At 42.7% G+C, this 20950-nt stretch overlaps 1 protein-coding gene across 30 annotated transcripts in view; it reads right to left on the bottom strand.

Annotated features, from left to right (window-relative positions):
• The window catches only part of LOC129746673 (ryanodine receptor), a 146039-nt gene that overhangs the window by 14300 nt on the left and 110789 nt on the right, over nucleotides 1–20950 (bottom strand). For 8 of the 30 annotated variants that reach the window (XM_055740499.1, XM_055740498.1, XM_055740494.1 and 5 more), the window contains 16 exons: nucleotides 20481–20580; nucleotides 18416–18525; nucleotides 18252–18349; nucleotides 17963–18187; nucleotides 17106–17867; nucleotides 16313–17044; nucleotides 16112–16249; nucleotides 15587–15796; nucleotides 15229–15522; nucleotides 12579–15159; nucleotides 12380–12517; nucleotides 11865–12154; nucleotides 11136–11803; nucleotides 9896–11076; nucleotides 9593–9829; nucleotides 9236–9348 (listed from right to left, as the gene is read on the bottom strand). In XM_055740499.1, coding sequence (XP_055596474.1) covers nucleotides 9236–9348; nucleotides 9593–9829; nucleotides 9896–11076; nucleotides 11136–11803; nucleotides 11865–12154; nucleotides 12380–12517; nucleotides 12579–15159; nucleotides 15229–15522; nucleotides 15587–15796; nucleotides 16112–16249; nucleotides 16313–17044; nucleotides 17106–17867; nucleotides 17963–18187; nucleotides 18252–18349; nucleotides 18416–18525; nucleotides 20481–20580 — 7877 coding nt within the window. The remainder of the gene's footprint in view (nucleotides 1–9235; nucleotides 9349–9592; nucleotides 9830–9895; nucleotides 11077–11135; nucleotides 11804–11864; nucleotides 12155–12379; nucleotides 12518–12578; nucleotides 15160–15228; nucleotides 15523–15586; nucleotides 15797–16111; nucleotides 16250–16312; nucleotides 17045–17105; nucleotides 17868–17962; nucleotides 18188–18251; nucleotides 18350–18415; nucleotides 18526–20480; nucleotides 20581–20950) is intronic. The other 22 variants (XM_055740512.1, XM_055740516.1, XM_055740515.1 and 19 more) reach the window with 9 other exon arrangements.

Below are 20950 nucleotides of genomic sequence, written 5' to 3'. Positions count from 1 at the left end.
AGGTTTTAGTCTGTGTAGACACGTTCTCCATGTAATTCTCCATTTTTCATTTTCATTTTAGTAATTTATAATTAAATTTAACGATTATATTGCCTTCAGGTACTTGGCGGCTGTCGAATTAAGAACAACTGATTGCAAAACTACAAACATGGCGCTTTGGTCATGCCCATCTCCATTTTGTTAGAGGGGGATGTCTACTGTTACGACAATAAAGACACGCCCAGCGTACTAGATCTCTCCAATGAGGATTCGATGTCCAACTGGCAGCAGCTGTGGGACAGCTCAGCGAGAGAATTTCGTATGACGCAATTCCTGACTGGTCATGGATGCTTCATGAAGTACCACTACCGGTTTGGACATGTGGCTTCGCCATATTGCCCAGATCGTGGTGACGAAGAGGAAAGACTCGAGCACGTGGCGTTTGTCTGTCCGTGGTTTGCGTCATACTTGCCATCTGTGGGCCCGACACGACAGCAGACAACGTGTTGCAGAGGATGTGTACGGACTCCAACACTTAGCATGCGATCAGCGATGAGTTCACCCGCATCATGACTGCCCTGCAGAGGAGCTGGAGTCAACGGCAGTCCGCGAACGGTGTAGGATGATTCCATCGACGGGGAGCATCTGAGTAGCGTGCGTTCGGTCGCTTGATCGAAGCTTCAAAGATAAGGCATCAGCTTCTGCGTAGTGGAGGTTATAGGTACGCCGCGTTCATGCGTAGAATGCTCCACCTACGAGAAGTGCGGTTCTCAACGACCCAAGCTGCGGGGAGAAGACTCAAATTTCTTCGCAGTGGAAATCGGTGGGAATACCCACGGGTAGATTGGCTCTCGATGCCGGGTGAGCCATTCGATTCGGAGTAGGATGACGTCTTCATCGGGAATAATCCGAGTAGTTGCGTTAAGTCCCTCGCGTGTGTTGGGACAGGAGCGAGTCTAGGATAAGCTACTCTCGATCGGCACACCACGGGCATAAAATTGTTAAACCTCGAATCCTGGAGATAAGAGGTCGGGCTTCGTGTCGTTAGAGGAGAGGTCAGGCCTCGAGTATTCAGGAGGAGAGGTTTGTGCGGTCTACTCCGAGTCGTTTACGATAAGAAATCGGGTCTCGAGTCGCAAGAGGAGAAATGAGGTTTTTAATCAACAAGAGGAGGATGGTTACCTCGAGTCATTACGAGGAGAGGTCAGATCTCGAGTCGCTAGAGGAGAGATCGTGGATGCAACTTGGAATGCATCCCCAAGAACCAGTGAGACTGGTTAAAATGTCGGATTGGCAAGATGATATATAAATGGTTTTCTAAGTTAAATTCTCACTTCCCGAGGGCACTTTTATTTTTTACACCATTTTGCACGGGAGCTCGAGTCTTCATGCCAGTCGTGCTTTTTCAATCATATCATCATGGGTACGATGCATGTTTCAGTGCATTTTTGGCATAGAGTTTGTGCCAGGCGGCATTAAAATTTTGCAACCTCCTCCGTGGGTGTATTTGCATACATACACCAGTTAGTACAAACTTTAACAGCCTCTCAGAAGAAAATTTTTGCTTGAAAAATGATCGGCAACATCCCAAAGAACCATCATATCCCTTAGGTCAAAACTTTCAAAGATTTGTATAAATAGACTTTGCTGGAAGTTTTGGGTTGAACAGAGTCATTTGCTGCCACACATTTTTCCATATTAAAAATACAGTTTAACCTGGATAAGCGAGATCTGGTCAAGCAAGAAACCTCTATAAGTAAATGAAAACGCCATATTTCATGATTTGTATCGAACCTCTGTAAATAGGAATGAAAAACCTCTATAAGTGAAAGTTTTTTTTAAATTATCATTGCTAAACTTAAGTTTTCTTGTAAAAATTGTGAAAACTGAAAAGTATTCAAAATGAGTTAACGATGATAAATCTTTATAGTTTCGAATAAAACTCGAAGAACCAATATTTTTGAAGAATGTTTCCTAGAAAGTTGCGAAAAGGCAGTTTTGTTGACATTCAGTCTTAGTTCTGTTGTTTTTTCAGACGGCTACACAACATTCTTCGTTGAAAAGTGTTGGGTGTTAAATTTCACCCCAACGGGATGCTCTGGAAATTAATATCATTATTTGGGCACTAAAAAGGACCATCCTAATGGTCCAAAATTCTGAACATTTGGGACTGGAATCGTTCTTATGTGAAATTATGTTTTGAGGCAGGAAAACAAATTTTTAGAGCAATCGATGCATGTGCCCAAAGATAGAGTTTAAAGAGTGAGTTGGACACGTGTTAACATAAAAAATGTGGATAATGTACCCAGCAAACATGAAATCGTATCAGAAATGATAACTTAAGTCGTTTACGATAGTGTTGGGAATCGTAACTCGTATAAAATGTCGTCTGAAGTCAGTTTAAATCGCATATGACAGAAAGTCCGTCATGTTTGTAAATTTTCAAATGATTTTGCTCCCGCTTGGTCTTCGAGAGAGAAAATCAACGTCCTGTTCTCTCTGCAACCAGCAGTGCATCCAGATGGCTAAAATCAGATGGACATTGAGTAATATTGATCAATGATGGAACTGGAAAATATTGTTGCTGGCAACAATTTGAAGGCTGAGTTTCTATCGAACCTTCTTAGGAGACAGACGTGTTTTTACATTCGTTTCCAATCGGTGACCTTGAGATAATGTCTAGCGTCGAAAGAGAAAAGCCCCGCCGGATTCGTCAATACGGCCAGTTGCATACTGGACCGTTTATAGTAATCGCGGAATCTACTAAGGACAATCTAGAAAAATCTAAGATCTCGAAACGTATCATAAAAGACTTTAATAACTCATATGTGAAAGCTATTAGTATGTCGCGGAAAAAGATGAAAGTGCTCATGGCATCGGCTTCTGCTGCAAATGAACTGGTTAAAAAAGTGTATCCGAACGTTACCTTCAACATCCCTCAAAGACTTGTCGAATGTCTTGGGGTAGTGTCCATGGAAGGCGTAGATGACGCGGATATGGATCGTGTAAAAGTTTTCGAAAAATCAAAATCAATGCAACTCTACAATCCACCAATTGTCGAAACAAGGCGGATGAAGAAAAAAGAAGAATCGGGGTTCAAGCCTCTTTCCCTGATTGTATTTACTTTCCTGGGCAATGAACTACCATCCCATGTTGAACTGGATAATGTTCTATATCCAGTAAGAAAATATATTTTTGCTGTGCGACAATGCCAAAAATGTTGGCGGTTCGGTCACGTGACAAATCAGTGCAAGAGTAACAAAAGATGCAGTTCCTGCAAAGAAAAAGAAGTTGCTGAAACACATGAGTGCGGTGGTAATCCGATTTGTATCAACTGCTCTGGTAACCACAGAGCCAACGATCGGAGTAAATGCCCTCTTTTTGCACAAAAGAAAGAAGAAGAGAAAAAGCGTGAGAGCAGTTTTTCCCAAGGAAAAACTGACTGGTTTGCAGCGCTAACTCCCACTTCTCAACAACATTCTCTTGTAACAACCGTGTCTATCGAGCCCGCAAGTAAAAGGAAGAGCGCTGATCGCACTGAAGATATAAGTGACTATGATGAGGAATTCCCGCCGATAAAGATACGTACAGTAGACGAAGATACCATCAGTGTAAGCTCCGATGTCAATACTAATGCTGGTGAGGCAAATGCGTGTAGTGGTGGAACGTCGTTTCCTACCAACTCCACAGAAAAGGAGATGATTGTAGAAGAGAACGAAGTAGAATTCGATGCTCAGGAGCTCAACGATAACGACGGTCCACGGCCGGTGGTGGAGACGTGGCTGGTTGAAACAGAGAACGAGGAGAGAACTGATCCTAAAACAATCCCCAATAGGTTATAATGGTCACGCAAGGCACCCTAGCTGTTTCTGTTCCTATACGGTGCATTCAATGGAATTGTAGGGGAGCATTAACCAAGAAAAACGCTATTGAAAGTCTCATCAACGATCAGCAATCAAACTTACTTCTTCTTTCGGAAACACACCTTGACACCACCACAAATTTTAACATCAAAGATCACTGCGTTTTCAGATTGGACAACCGAAGAAACTCGATGGGAGTTCTTATCGCTGCAAGAAACAATTTATCTCCAATTGCGTTGACCATCCCTAGTCCAAGAACAATACAAGCTGTCTGCTGTAGTATAACTACTTCCATTGGGAAATTATATGTTGTGTCATTGTACATCCACCCACAAGCGACTGTTAGCAGCCATGAAATGACCGAATTTCTAACTACTGTACCTAAGCCATGTATCATTGGTGGTGATTGGAATGCGAAACACACGGTTTGGGGCAACAGAGAGAACAACAGGAGGGGTGAAATCATGCATGAGGCTGTAGACGACGTAGGCCTTGTGGTGCTGAATAATGGAAACTTCACCCGATTCGACCGATCACATCTACCCAGCGCTATCGATATAACGGTGGTGTCGCCGGAAATTAGCTTGCAGTTTACCTGGAATACTCTGGATTCTCCATATGGTAGTGATCACATCCCTATCCTGATCGAAACTGACACTTTAGTTGGAATGAGCTATGTGAACAGTTTCAAGAAGATTGACTGGAACAAATACAGTGAAATAGTGAACGATAAAGTGAGTGAAAACAGTGAACTGACCTACGAGGGCTTTAGGGGTGTGATCACTGACGCTATGATGGGTTCTTCCATCTCCCCAACTCAAAACAATACTCGGAGAAAACTCCAACCATGGTGGGATTCAGAGTTGGAATCCAAAGTAGTGATAGTGAAATCGAAGTTCAGGAGATGGAGAGAAAACGGATACACATACAGTTTATACGAAAGTTATAAAAAGGAAGAAAAGGAGCTGAAAATCCTCACCAAGAAAAAGAAAAGAGCTTCGTGGGAAAGTTTTTGTGATTCTCTCACAGGCGAAACCTCTCTATCGAGTCTTTGGAGAATGGCAAAACGTTTCAAAGGGAGAACTGGAGAATCCAATAAACTAAGAGATCCTCTACTAGTAGAACAAATAGTAAATAACCTTGCTCCCCCCTCAGTTCTTGAACCCTACCACATGTCGTGTATTGGACAACGAGCCTCAACATCTGACATATTCTCGATGAGTGATCTTACGAATACTATAGACCAAACCAAAAATACTTCTCCTGGTCTTGACTTAGTCCCATACATCGCCATTCGGAAATTGCCATATGCTGCTAAGAAAATATTGCTGCAAACGTTCAACGCAATTTTCAACTCTGGATTTATTCCGGAAGAATGGAAAACGTTTCGCATAGTGACTATTTTAAAGCCCGATCAGCCGTCTACTGAAGCTAAATCGTACAGACCTATAGCTTTAGCTTCATGTTTGCGGAAACTATACGAAGGTATGCTAAAATCTCGTCTGGAGTGGCATATGGAATCAAGGGGTCTTTTTGCTAACGAGATGTATGGCTTTCGAAAGGGGCGGGGGACTCAAGATGCTTTACATGTGGTTGTAAATACTGCCAAACAAGCTCTCACTACCAGACAACGATCTCTTTTCTGTATGCTCGATATCAAAAGTGCGTACGATTGTGTGAACATAAACAAACTAGTCGATGAGCTCTTAAGGTGGGAGATTCCTCCACAAATCGTCAGAGCGGTTTACGAACTGTTTCGTGAAAGGCGTCTGGCAGTCACTTTGGATGCTTCAACAGTGATACACAGGACTACTTGGGTTGGACTTCCACAAGGTTCTCCGTTGAGCCCAATATGCTTCAACATTTTCATCAACAATGCAATCCGGACAACCGCTGCTATTCCTGGACTCATTGTGGTGAACTATGCCGACGATGTTTCGCTCATTGCAAAGGGAACTGATATTGAACAAATCGGATCGACTGTTCAAAACGGAATTTCATGTTTCTCCAATCTGATAGACGATCTGGGCTTAGCGCTTTCTCCTCAGAAATGCAAAGCATTGATGTTTGCAAGTAGAAAACCACGCCACCTCCCTGTGTTGAGAATCAATGCATATGTTGCACAGTATGACGTATCTGCCAAATTTCTTGGAATGTATTTAACTACAACTTTATCGTGGAATCGACATGTTTGCTATTTAAAAAAACGCACAGCTCCTTACATAAATTTTCTGCGAAGTGTGGCTGGTCAGAAATGGGGTTCCCATCCATCTGTGCTTCTGAAGGTCTATAAATCAAATATCCGAGCAATTCTAGAGTACGGAGGCCTCTTACTGGGAGACTGCCCGGAATGGATTGCTATTCAACTTGACCGTATCCAATGGAAGTGTATAAGAGTGTGCATAGGTGCTACCAAAACTACACACACTTCATCTCTAGAGGTTATCGCTGGTTTGATGCCTCTTAGGCATAGGCGAATCATTACCTCGGACAAATTCGTAAACAAAAGATTTTCTTTTGAAAACTGGCATAACGAGTATGTCAGACCTGTTGTACTGGGAACAACGCCTGTTACACAAATACAACGTAGCATACTGGAAATAAATAACCACGAACCTAATGCAAATATACTACCGACATTACCCTGTTTCATCTACGAGAGAGAAATTAGTAATTGTACCCCGACCATCGACCTTACACTTACTAAAAAACGAGTGTTACGCAGCGATGAGTGGAATCGTGTTTTGAGCCAGTTGGTGCTTTCAAAATACGAAAATTTTAGGCAGATTGCAACAGATGGATCTAAGAGCGGAGAGAATGTCGGAGCAGGATTAGTGACAAATTTTGGTATTCATCCCATACACTACAAACTTCCAAAAGTGGTTTCAGTCTTCAACGCTGAGTTGTTTGCGCTTCAATGCGCTCTTGAAATAATTGCAACCCAGCCTCAAAGCAAATATCTGATTATGTCAGATAGTAAAAGCAGTTTAATGTACCTACAGAATAATAAGGTTGTTAGTGCTATGGGCGAAATGTGGTTTCGCATAAGAAAATGTATTGCTAATCTGTCAGACCTGGGATACGAAATTGTTCTATTGTGGGTTCCAGCACATAAAGGAATTACTTTAAACGAATCGGCTGATACGGCTGCGAAATACGCAGCTGAGCATGGAACTCCCAACACAGCGGAATTGTCAAAGTTCGATTTCCATTTTCCATCTAAACGGAATGCACTGCATGAGTGGCAACATCAGTGGAGTACTGGAAGTAAAGGAAGATTCTGCTATGACATCATTCCTGAAGTGCAAGATAATCCATGGTTCGTGACGTATGATCTTACCAGACGAGAAGTTATCATCCTATCGAAACTAATCTCCAATCACTCGAAACTACCAGCACACCTGTACAGGAACAACATTGTTACTTCAGCATCTTGTTCGTGTGGGAGTGCAGAGGCAACACCGAATCACATGATCTTCGAATGCTGTAACTTTGAATCGAGGGACAGGCGACTTCTTTGGATTGAATTGAGGAAATTCGGTGTTCCTCCAGATATAAAAAGTATTTTACAACAGAAGAATTACAATCTCTATAAAAGTGTGTGTCAAATAATAATGAATTGTAATATTGATATGTAACACAAAAAAAAACAAACAAACAACGCTTGACCAAATAAGGCGGTACACGTAAAGGTCAGATTTAGTTAATAAATTAATTAAAAAAAAAAAAAAAAACAATTTGAAGGCTATGAGAGCAAAATCTTGCGCTCTCTTGCTAACTTCGGATAGGTACGAATAAGATGTCGGATAACGCCTAATTGGTATAGTTTTCGTCGCTCTAGAAAGGAATGAAATTTATGTATGTATGTATATTGTCTCCACTTTGGTAGGTAAATGTTATTTTTTCAACTTTCATACGATCATTCTACATATAATAATGTATATGGAACGTATATCAAAACAGCAGAATAATATACCTACAAAAATGTTTGCTGGGTAATTTAGCAAAACTAATTGAAGTTGAGCGTTGAGCGACCGCTTAGAATAATTAAAATGAGCTGAAATTTGGCATAGGGCCTTTTCGCAAGCTAAGGGACTATTTCAGCCCTCAAGGTTTTGAAAATTTCATAAAAAATCTAGCAACGTATGTTTGTTTTATGAATCAATTTCACATTGGTAGAAGATCGACGTGTTTCTGAATGAACCTTAAGTCAAAATTTTTGTTCCCTATGCGACCAATATGGAACCTGTTCGCACCTTGATAGGAATAGGTGCTGGTATTTTCAATATGATTACCTCCTTTGAATACATACCCTTAGAACGCAATGAAGAATTAAACAATGATTACTGGCTATCTTTTTGAGACTCAAGAGTCTTCGGAACTTATGATTTCAAAAAAATGTATCAGAAATACTTCAATTTTAAATGCAGTTTTTTTAAACCATTTAAACATTCAAAAACAATTAGTTGAAAAAAAAATTATCAACAAAGGAAACATTCAAACTAGAACAAATGCAAATTATCTGGATGGGAAAATAGTAGAGAAATGAATCAATGATGGCGGTACGTAAAAGATTGGATCGAGATTAATGGACAAAAAGTGCGAAGTTAGATCTCATTTACATTTACTCGGTTTTCATTTTAAAATAGACAGATAGACAGAGACTGTTTTGCGTCGAGAACAATATTGTAATTTGAACGATTAACTTCTGGAATGCAACGTGCAGTCGGCTTGTGTGTGATTGGTTTTGAAACTGAACCATTGATCCTGAATTGGATTAGCTTTGGATTAATATGAAATTCCAACCAAGGTTGCAACGGTAGTTCTACAATGTATTTATTATCTAGTAGAAGTGCTAGTAGAATCGGTAACTAGTGAATTGATTGTTTTATTATTTTTTGCTGAAGTTTTGACAGTTTTTGGGAAATAAACCAAAGAGCTGACTAGCTAGCTTGTGATTATCCATAGGCAAGATAATTTTTTAAGGATATTTTTTCTGGGAATATCTGTTTTTGTAAAATACAGGAAAGGAAATGGAATGTCCTTTCTATGCGTGTTAATGCAATGATCAGGATGTGGAAAGGGTTCTTCTACAGAATCTTTCAACGGATGAATTCCAACGGTCGGATGGATGATCTGGTGTAATGGTGAAATTTTGCGCTGGCTTGGCTTCAGTATTTGTTAGTTTTGGAAAAGAAATGTGAGAGAAACAAAACTAATTGATTGTATGCATTAATATGGTAAATTCGAGAAGATTATAGTTTTTAACAATTCTCGTTTTGGCAGTACAACAACTATTACGGCAGTGAAGTAAAAAACAATAACTCACAAAAATTAAAAAAAAAACAAATAGAATTAAGATTTTTTCGAGCAACAAAATATAAACTATAAACCTTGGCAGTGAATGTAAGGAGACATGTCTGAAACAAGCAATAACCGCTCGCTTTCTCTGTATCGAGACACAACTTCTATAAACATTTTTACTTTGCTGTTGTGGATGGTCGATCTACGATATATACCGGAAATAATAGTGTATTTTAGAAAACAATATGTAACTTCTTGAATGGCTTAACATTTTGGATTTTTAAACATTGGCGATCTACGAGGATGTGGATGTTGAACAGATCAACTTTTTTTTTTAAATGTACTGGAATGATTTGGGGCTGATCTCGAGAGGTAGAGTGGATGTAGTACGACACAAGAAGATGGGGCGCGCATGGGGGATCAAATTGGACAATCGGAACACTTACCATATGCAATCCGTATAGAACCTTGGCCATGGCGACGATCCGTTCGACGGTATCCTCAATCTTGTTGCCCTGTTTCTTGTCTACCTTCTCCAACGATTCCTGCACGACCACTTCTTCCTTCTTGCCTAGCTTCGAGTACAGATAGTGCTGCCAGGACATTTCGTCAGCTGGATCAAGTTTATCCGGAAGAGTCAGCTGTGTCCGGGCAAACTCGATCACCTCGTATTCTTGCATTTTCTAAAATAGCGATTACTCAACTTAATAGTTTTCAAAACTTTATTTCAAGCTGAGGGACAACCATACCTTGAGGTAACGATCCTTGCAATGCTGCACCAATTCCTGCTCCTTACCGGCAAACAAGTTCAACCCAACTGGAAGCAGACGCTTCAAGCAGGCTACCATCAAGCTGGACTGGATCTCCTTATCCTTGTCGCGTTTTTTATCGCGCGATCGTTTCTTCTTCTTAATTTTACCTCCAGCTGCAGGAACATCTCCGGAAACATTGGCAGATCTTCGGGTGGCCGTAGGCATGATCAACGCCATGTTGTCAATTTCGTTGGCCGAAATGAAGTTCTGTTCTTCCTTGAGGAAGTATTGGCTCTTGGACCACACATTGAAGATCTCCGCAACGTAGTTGTAGAGCTCTTCGGCCTCGGAAATGTTATCCTTCAGCCAGTGATTACGTTGAAGATCGACGTACTTGATCAGCAGCGGATAGAACGAGTAGATATCACGAACCAACAGTTGCCAATCCTCTTGAATTTGAGCCTCGATTTGTGATGTATCGTCCGTGGAAGACTTGAGGAAGCCTCGCAAGCTCTCCTCTTTGTGGAACAAACTGTCCACACGCTTTTTGACGCGTTCTGCAAGGGGTAGGAACACATCCTTCAGCAACTCTTCGGAACTGTTGATGATGATCTGTTGTGTGAAGCTTGCAATACGGGTCATCCACGGAGCGTTCTCGTTGGCGATAGCCTTTCTGATCATCTTCAACACGTTCTTCAGCAGAAGATTCATGTGCTCCGCTGTAACCATGGTGACGTGATTACCAGACTGTGGACTCACATTATCGGGTCCTTGGTTCCACCAGAACGGAAGATACGAACAAAGTAGCGGCAAAATAACGTCGATAATATATTGCGCATCATGATAGGTCTTTTCAGAGTTCACGAAATGATCCACCTCGGTCAGAATGGCCTCCAGAGTAGGCATAGAACCTTCCATTTTGGTCATGATATCTTGCGCTTCCAGTGATGTATCCGCGATACGATTCAACAGCGAGAATGGATTGTGCTTGTTGGCATGTGGTTCGAGGAAAGCCACCGGGAAACAGGAACTGAAGGCTCCTAAACATGATCCCAACGCTGGTTTGTGGCGTTCAATCTCGGTTTTCAAATATTTACGATCACGCGTAAGTGTGCCATCCGTTCCTAATGTGTACAAGGCGGATAAGATCTTATAAGACGCTACCTGGATTTCATCCACTGAATTAAAAAAAAAACCTTAGAATTAGGATATCATTATTTTACTAGAAGGTACTTACGAAGAAGATCGCTGCCGTACTCGCACGCTGCTAGATGATCGAACAGAGCCGTCAACACCGGTAATATTACCTGATTAACGTAGGCTAACGAAGTCGACGTTTTCAAGTGCGTACCACGAAGTCGATCATATTTACCATCAGTCAGATTCACTATCGTTTGACCCAAGTCATCGGCCGTGTTGTTGAAGAACGTCAACATAGAAGTACGAATAAACTCGGGACAGTTCTTGACCAAAGTTTTTGCGTCAATGCTCTTAACGAGGACTTGCAAACACCGGACAGTGATCCTAACGTCGGCACCGAAAGCTGCCATGCGGTTACGCAGCAAGTTAGCCAGTTTACAGAACAGTGCCGCAACCATTTCCTTCTCCTTGAGGGACGCAGCGCCAATGTTATTGGTAGCGGTAGCAATCGCAATGAAGTAGTTACGATTGCTCGAGAAATATTTCTCAATTAAAGGTAGCACCACCTTCGAGAAGAATTTGATATCTCTGGTGCAGGTCTTAAATGACGACCGTCTGCTGAAGGTGGTCGATGGTTTCAGCAGTTTCATGTTGATCGTTGCACGATCAATGTACGAAATCAATTTCTCCAACAGTGAGTAGGCAAAGCGAGCTTCGATGGCGGCAGCAGTGATACCCGGCTCCTCGGTCATACCACGAGTTGGCCTGTTGAAGAGAGAAGAATGTGAATGACTAAATATACGGGTGAACTTGTTGCACCTCTTACTTGTGTAGCTTCAATCCCTGGTACTGCAGATACTTCAGGAATTCCTGAGAACGTTCGCGATCCTTACGCTTCTCTTTGTCCGTAAGCAGATCGTAGGGAACCAGTTGGGCATGAACCGCTCCTCCACATTTGTTCAACTCTTCGAACTTCTTCTTGGCCCAGATGTCATGTGCATTTTCTGCCAGACGTTCGGCCATGTTTTGCATCTCTCTGCTCAGCGTCAAGTTGGTCATGTCAACCGGATGCGGGTTGTAGTTGAACGGAGAACCAGAAGTATCCAGCTGTAATTCCTATGGGTGTTAGCAGTGTACGTTTACAGGGGACACACAGAGGATACCGTGGTGTTTGGAGTTCAGTATCGCCCAGTATTCCAAATAGGACGGCAGGTGTGATTGTGGTTTTTTCGAGGGTAACGCATATTCCAAATAGTGGTGAATCAGAATTTTGAATTTCAAGAATGAGGGTTTCGTGTTAGATATTAAGGTTTGTGGGGTTGGGGAGAAAAGTAAACTTACAAGATTTGGTTTGGATTGCCTACGCATGGATCCACGGTTCGAAAGTGGAACGTCTCCTTCGGAGTGTTCAACGCGCCAATTGAGAGCCAAAAGTGCCTTGAGACTTTCACGTACCGGTTCCTTGTAGCGTTCTTTTTCCTATCAAAGTAAAGCAAGAATAATGTTAAGATTTTGGATTTCGAGCAAATGATAGTCTTACGTATTCGCTAAGCATGTTATACGGCTTCAAACGCGGGTGGGTCTTGTTAGAATCAGACCACTGATCGCCGTAGCTCCATCCATTCTCCAATTTTCTGCTGGCCCAGGCATCATGATAGTGTTCGCTGAACTTCTGAACGATTGAGTTAAGGTCGTTTGTCAACTGCACAATGCTGGTGTCAATTGGTTGCGGATTGTAGTGTGGTTGATCGGGGTTGCTCGTAGGTTTTCCATACAAGTCGTCATCCGAAGTCTTGGACAAACTGTAATCTGGAGGCAGAGCACATCCGATTGCAATGAGACAAGGTAAGGCCTTACCGAACAACTCTGGATCATAATCCATATTGCTGAGAGAATCGAAGATGTTGGAGAACAACAGCATGGTAAGGCGTTTTTCCTCATCAGATGATGCTCCGAATTGAGTAGCCTGTCCACTTCCAGTAGTGCCGTAGTACTTGGCACAGCGATCGTAGTGTAAAGTCAACAAACGCAGTGCGACAGTTGTATACTCTGATAGTTTGGATACATCAACGGTAAGTTTACGCAAAAGCTTCAGCAACATAGCTGGATGCATAGCCGAAGTAAGGGCCACCAAGAAGTCCGATACAGCCTCACGTTGACCTTTAGTGAGCATACGGTTCTTAGACATGCGGTACACTGTATGTAAAGTTGCGTCTAACAGACTGGCGTAGTTTTCTGCCTCGTTGTAGAATTTGCTGTGCTTGATCAGTAGTGGAAGAATAGAGTTACCAATGTAACGATTCATGGACAAAGCCATGTCACTTTCAGAACCGTCGCTACGATCCAGCATTGTGGCAGTACGAAGATCTGGCAAGAAGGAGTCTTCTAGCAGACGGAAGAAGAGTTCATGCGTTTCGATTCCATAGACACGTTCTAAGAATAAGACGACACTCTGCTTATGTCCAGGCACCAATCCAGATGGCACATCAGACTTGGGTCGTTCTTCACCAGCGGCTGGGTTTTTAAGGGTGAACTTGAGACTCAGCACTCCTTGTAGATCTTCCAATGGTACAAGAGAACGCAAAATGGCACGTGCTCTGAGCGATTCGTTTTTACCCAGCTCAATGACGGATGCGTCCGGAGCGCATCGTCCCAACAGATCAACCAGCGTACAATAGAAGCTAAGAATTGCGGCTCCAGTATCGATATAGTCCTCATCATCGTCTCCCTCTGGAAGAGGATGCGAGAAACCCAAGCCAGAAATCGTTCCTTCGGCCTCATCATGCATCTTTCTACGCTCGGAGATCTTCTCAGACATTTTGTTGGCATCGGTGATGGCCTTCAGAAGACCTTCACCTTCACCACGCAGCGCGGGTCCCAAACACTCCGGACGACGAATCAACAAGCGAATTACCAGGTTAGCATTTTCTTCGACGCTTTCACCATTGACCCAGACGCAGAACCGCAGGAAATCAAGATAACGTTCACCTTCCACCGGATCCCAACCCAAGTCAGGATATCCACGTTCTACCAGCTCAGAATTGCTCTGCAGGCCACAACGAGATAGGTATACTGCAATTTTTTCCAGGTAATGCTCACGAAGAGCCAATGCCAGCTCCGTATTGTCCATCAAACTTGAATAGGCTACATCAAGTGGTGTAGAGCCTCGAAGGCTTGGACGCGACAGTAAAATGTTAGAGTTCTCCAACAAAAAGTCGAAGTGATCAAACATAGCCCGCTGATTCTGACGACCTGTGCGACAGAAGTAACACAGGAAACGACAGCAAGCTACTACCATCTGATGTGATGTGTCCTTTTCCTTAGGAGGAGCTTCCTCACCTTCGGACGATTGCACCGGAGCATCACTTTGTGCTTGAGCTCGACGACCTAGAGTGTTCATCATTACTGCCATAACGTTTTCGTGAACTCTGAGAATTCTGATAAGATCAGGATGCTGGAAGAATGTGTGGTTGTTTACCAGCTTCCACAATCGTTTTCGCATAAGCTCTTCCTCTTCTTGACTCATCTGAACAGGCAGAAGGGCACGGATCTGGCTCAAACCAATCCACATGTTCGCTACGTCGCCCTTAGTTTTCGAATTAATGACGTACGTTTTGTTCAAAGCGCTGATCATCTCACCAATGGTGTCGTATTGACGAACGAGCAAGCTGAACATTTCCCTAACCAATTTGGGATTTTCGATTTGGGATTCCTCGGCCCAGGACACCAGTTGCTTGATAAGAACCTTTCTAAACACTTCTTCTGGAGTCTTCTTTTCAACCTCTTCTGGTTCTTTAGGATCTTCCTCCAGCTCCTTGACGGTATTGATAAAGCTGTACAATTTCTTCAGAGCACCTGGCTTGGAATCGTCGAGAGCATCGCTTGACTCTTCTTCCGGCTCCTGTAAGGCGTTCAGAGATACTTTGCCCATCAGTGAATCATGAAAATCTCCCAGCGTACTACGGAGCTCATTTCCAATGGAACAATTCTCCAAGTCTTCGCCTTCCAGGTTCTTGAAGTTCAAAATAGCATTCATCTGCTCTCGTGGTGGACAACGGAACTCTCGAGTCTTCTTCGCTGCCACAGCACTAGGCATATCGGAGTGCTTGATTTCGATGTAACTGTACGGGAGAAAACGCGGGAATTATATTTGATGTTAAATTTTTATTCTGTTAGATAACCAAACATACCGTCTCAGCTGATCCTGCTGTAGATCGAAAACGTAATCGTGAGCAAAAGCCACGATACTTTCGGTTCTGTGACGTAGCTGTACATCGTATAGATGGTGCAAAAGGTAGCACATTTGGAGCTTGGCTCCCTCAGCCATCTTCATCGTCAGCAGACCCTTGCGATGTTCGTCTTTGCCCTCCTTCTCAAAGTTTGAATCCCACGTTTCCGGATCTATCATAATGAGCAGCTTCTCGACGTCTTCGTTTGTGATGGTGCCCACCAGAAGCAGACGATCGGTCAGCTTGATAAGCGGCCTTTGATTGAGAGATTTTCGTTTAGAGTTAGTTCTAAGCTAGTGAGGTATAGTGGAATACTTACAGGAACAGATTTTCGTTCGATCCACCGATAGGATCGCGATTGTGTACCTGATTGATCTGGACCGCCTCGTCGAGGGCGGCCATCACAAACTCTCGAACCACCTCCAATGGGAATTTCGGCGAATAGAGCGAATCAATCGCCGGGATCGGTTCACTGGAAGAATCTGGTGCTACTAAGGTTGTACAATGCGATTGTGGGGTATTGGATGATCTGGAGGGGAGAGAAGTGCATGCCCATCAAGAGAAGAGATATAGGACAGGGTGGCGAACTAAAGACATTTTTATTGTTTCACAATCGGCAAACGCAACTGAAAAATTGTTTCAAGCAAATGTACAATAACTATAAGCGAGGTATACGAGCGGGAACTTTTAGTACTCCGAGAGTATGAAAAGCATTATTGGTAAGTGCTTGCTTTAGTGCTCTACTATGAAAAAAGACCCTAGTGTTCACACGTGACACAATCGGGCTAGGGTCGAGTTGGAAGTTGACAGATTAATACGTTATCTTGGTTCAGAAGTAACTTACGCTATCTCAGTCATGTGCAGTTCCGGTTGAACGGAAAGGGTTTGAAGGGAACGTAGCGAGTGGCACATTTCCGGATCAGCGTACAGTTCCTTGAGGTCCGGGCCAAGCGGGATGATGAATTCGTTCTTGCAGGCTTCCCTGTATTATGAAAAAGAAATGCGTTAGAAATATTTAGGAAGATTAAGTAGGCATTCGTTTTACATTGTGGTAGCGTGAGATTCGAGATGCAACGAGATCAGCAGGTCGTAGAAACCTAAACGTAGTGGACCGCTCATGTACTCCGATTGGATGGCGTACAGCAGTTGTTTTTGGTCTACGTGTGAGCATAAGGCGTGCGCTGCTCTATAATTGGATTGGAAGCACAAGGCCGAATACAACGTAAGAGAATGCGCGTGGAAAGACAGTAATCGATCCATTTCGATCAACTCAAGGATGTCGATGCAACGATCTTCTTCAGGAATATGCAGAGCCAGCATCGATAACGGATCTTCGCAAAGCATTGACCATCCACGGATGTCGGACAGTTTCAGCGCATGCACTTGCAGGGCAGTGTTCGGTACACGAGCCCATTGATGTGGTTTAAGGCATTGGACCTTCAATCTTGGTGGGAACTGTGGATTGATATGTTTATCGCTGGTCGGAAGAACAGCTGCCGACAGAGGCAAAGTGGTCGGTGTTCTACCAAGCTCAATTTGCAGAATTTCTTTACTAGTGGCTTCCACAAAGATGGCAGGGAAGAGTTTAGTTTCTGGCTCCATAAGGAAAACATGAGAGGTTTCCTTTCCTTCACAGGTGAACCGAATGGTTCCAGTGGCTGTATCGACGAAACAACCGACGAACATGCCTTGCGAAGCTCCCTTTCCTGATGCATCTTGAGAAACTTCGTTGAAGAGCTCATCGGCACGAACCATGTAGCAGGATTGGCGATTCACCCTGTGAGTGAAGATTTGGATTAATATAAGGTTACATTTAGAAATGATAAATGAAATCTTACACTTCGGTGGTTTTTCCATTGATGTCTTCAACAAAAATCGACGCATGGCGAACCTTATCCCTGCTGAAGTCTTTGCTATGAACATGGTACTGGGTAGTGACCCAACCGACGTAAACGTGTGTTGGATCTTGACCAGGGAAGATACGAACACCGTAGAAGTATTCGTTGATAAGCTTCAAGCACTCGGAGTCGTAGATTTCGCTACCAGATGTTTCGACGCCTTGCGGGCTTGTCATCGCCTTGCGAGGATCTGTCGGAGTCTGCTGGCCACGTATATCCGCCGTCGAAGCACGACCAGTAGCATTACGAGCTACGGCCCGTGGCTGGGCAGCTGCTCTACGTGGATCCGGTTCCGGGGTTCGCCGATCCTTCGGCTTATCCTTGCTGGCGTCGCGTTTTTTGCTGAACAGTCGGAATGGACTACGGCCGCGCTTCTTGCGCTCGTCGCCTTCCAGTTCGTTGTCGGAGTATGCGTTTTCTCCGTCGGATAGTTGCGTTTCGCCGTTAATCTCGATACCCGGTGGGCTGAGGCCGACTCCACGGCGGGTGACCCGTGTAGGACGTTGGGGTCCATTGCGCATCGCCTCGTCGGCTTCGGCGGCATCGTCCGAGTAGTTGCGTTGCAGACCCTTCAAATCGTTCATGGTGAATCCACTCTTCATGATATGGTCGAAGTGAGCCGGCTGCTGGTGGTCAATTTCGGCCAACAACCGATGCTGCCGGATGCGGATCTCCTCCCAGCGGCGCATTTTTTCGTGTTCACTGGAATGGTAGGGTGGAAAATGGTCAATCGGTACAAGCTAGTTTTTGTTCATCACAATTTGCAAATTCCTTTTCCCAAATTTAGTTCTACTTACTCAATGAAGCTCGCATCGCAGGTCACCGGCAAAGACAGTCTCAGGAACTCCCAGTTCGCCTTCTCCATCGTTTCGAAGGTGTTGTGGGAGATCTTCATGCACGGCGGCTGATCGGCACCGCCTGGTATACGCGTGACATCGATCTTGCAGTCCGGAATATCTTCGGTGTTCTCGAAGATCGGCTGGTCCTTGGTGTACCAGTGCGTGACGGCACGTTTCATGTTACTGGATGAGGAAAAAGTCGGATTGAAGACAGCTTTCAAGAACATCATGAAAAGGTTAAACTTACACACAGAACGGTTCGTAACCTTCTTGCAGACCGCAAGTGGTGAACCACTTTAGCGAATCGACGTCCTGACCGTAGACGACGCGGGCTTTCTGGCCAATCTAAAATAGGACGGAAACATAACTTTAGGCGTCATTTTTTTTTTTCAACGGGTCGCATGAACTTACTCCGATGGTGCAGGCCGGTACAAAACCAACCCCTTCCGGAGCATTCACATCGGCAAAAGTGGTTTCACCACCGAGGGCATCCATCAACAGTTCGCCATTCAGTGAAAAACCTGGAGTAGTTCGAGAAAATTTTGTAAATGATCTGCTAACACGATTTAACTGTTCGGTTAGTTTTGGGCACACATTAGCAGCACTGAGAAGCTTCTGAGATAACGATGTTAGTTGGTTAGTTGGAAGCTTTTCTACTGACATGCGCATAAGGTAGCATCGATTTAAACTATGGTTTAGCTTTCTAGTAAACTTTTGAACTGATTAGAAACGCGAGTTTTAAATCCCAACAAAACTTTTTACAAGCGAATAAATCATGTAATCCTTGGAAAAACTCTAGTAAAATTATTAAAACTATCATTCGAAAATGCGGATTAAACTACCCAAAGCATCATGGTTAGCTGGAATGTTAATATTTACAATCATTACCGAATGTTAGCAAGATTATACTGAATGAATGATTAACAATACACAGTGATTAAAGTGAATTTTCAAGTACATGTCGCAGATGAGGTGGATAATTTCAAACCAAATTGCCTAAATAGCATGCACAATTGGCACTATATTTTTGCATTTCATTCAATCACAATCTCTTCTACTTTTCTCGGTACAGCAGAACTGAGTTGAGAGTTGCAGCGTTTATCCGCGCGAAGAAGGAAGTATACATATGTTGCTAGAGTGCAAGGGTAACGGGTGGTGAAAACGGTAAAAATAAAATCAAAGTATAATGCCAAAATTGAAGAGAAAACCCATACAAAACAAAATTAGCCAAATTAGAGGGAGCCGAAATTCAATAGAGAAAGAAAGGGTGAAGGTGTTTCAATCCATCAGAAATCAGAAAAAGCGCTGACCAATCAGAGCAATTGAACAGAAAAAAACAATCGGCAACTACTCAAAAGGTTTGTGGTTCAAACTTTACAATGAAGTGCTCCATTTGAGTTTGATGATATTTCGCTAGCCTCAGTTTAATGTTTGAAAATAAGTTTATCTTGCTTAGATAAAGCCTGATTATTGTATTTGATAAGTTATTATTTTTTTTAAATTCCATAAAAGTTATTCTAGTTTTTAGAAGGAGTGGGAAGACTGACCTGTGCAAAATTTGCATCTATCAGACTTGATTTAGAGGTGCCTCAAAACGTACAAAGTTTAGTGACCGGGATTCGATCTCATGCCCGCTGGCTTAGAAGACTTGAAGGCAATCCTCTATGCCACGGGCTGCGGCTGAAGTTTATGCATTTTCAAGCCAGTTGGCAATAAAATCAATCTTCGGTTTCCATCACTTTCCCCATAGGTTATTTTTAAGGGTAAAAATTGAAATTTTAAGCACTTTGAGGCAGCCATAAATCAAGTCCGACCAACCAACAAAATGTGTATGGTCGATTTTTACATGGCCACTAGCTCACGTGGAAAAAAGTACACTCTCAACCTTATCTTGCCATCCATTATTGGTTAAAATGCCTCGAAATGAGAAAAATCAATGTTCGGGGTGTATTAGCACTAGTCCTTCGAACCGGATTCTGCAGCACCATAAAAACTGCGGAATATAAAAGTGTAATAAAAGTATTCGAAGAAAATTTGACAAAAATCAGTCTTCAGTCAGTAGGAGAAAAATTGAATCGGACCTTGCGAAAATTGACGAAAAGATAACCGGTCTCAGTCTGAAAAAAAAATCCAAACGTTGTTTCTATCGTTGAACAACATCTTATCCAAGATTTTGTCGTACGTATTAACTACAATAATCGTTCAAAGCAAGATAAACTGTTTATCTTAAAAAAATGGAGCTTGTCGAATAAACTAGTAAATCTATACAAAAATATGTAGTAGTAAGGCAGCCGTAGTTCTGATTTTGCCATACCAAAAACGAAAAGTTGCTTATAGGTTTGCGATATATTATTATTTAAAAAAAAACCGAAACAGAAAAATGTTTTAGTACAAATTTTGCGTTTGCTTGTTTGCTAGCTTGCTTGCTCGTTTTGCTGTTTGTTTTGGTTCGGAAAATTTGATCAAAATTTCTTACTGATCGTATGATCCACTAAGTCAAGAAATACACCAACGATATCGCCTGGTACCCACTGTTTGCCGAATGATTCCGTCGCACCTCCAGACACTTTTTCTTCCTATAAATTTTTAGACGTAGGGTTAGGACAATTTTTTTTTCGGGGGGAAACGATTTTGGAAAACATGGATTAGCCAATCGTTTGCGGATGTGGTTTTGGTTGTTGGTTTTTTTTCGAGAGAGTGAAAGAGTTGTGCTTGAGTATAGGTTTGATAGGTTCGGTTGTAATTGGTTGTTGTCGTTTAAGGTTTTTGATAGTTTGTAGACATAGAGTGAAGTGAGAAAAGAGAAGAAGAGATAAAGAGAACAGTAGTGAGTTGATCGAGATGAGGAGATTGTAGCTAAACGAAGAACATCGAAGGATTTGGGACCGGGTGTCTCATTTTTTTAAAATTCAAATAGGACGTCCAAAGTTTGATTTGCTAAACCCA

This window comes from Uranotaenia lowii, chromosome 2 (genome assembly GCF_029784155.1).
Source record: "Uranotaenia lowii strain MFRU-FL chromosome 2, ASM2978415v1, whole genome shotgun sequence".
Taxonomy (NCBI): Eukaryota; Metazoa; Arthropoda; class Insecta; order Diptera; family Culicidae; genus Uranotaenia; species Uranotaenia lowii.
Note: the sequence above shows the minus strand (reverse complement) of the source record. Positions and strands in the feature narration are given on the sequence as shown.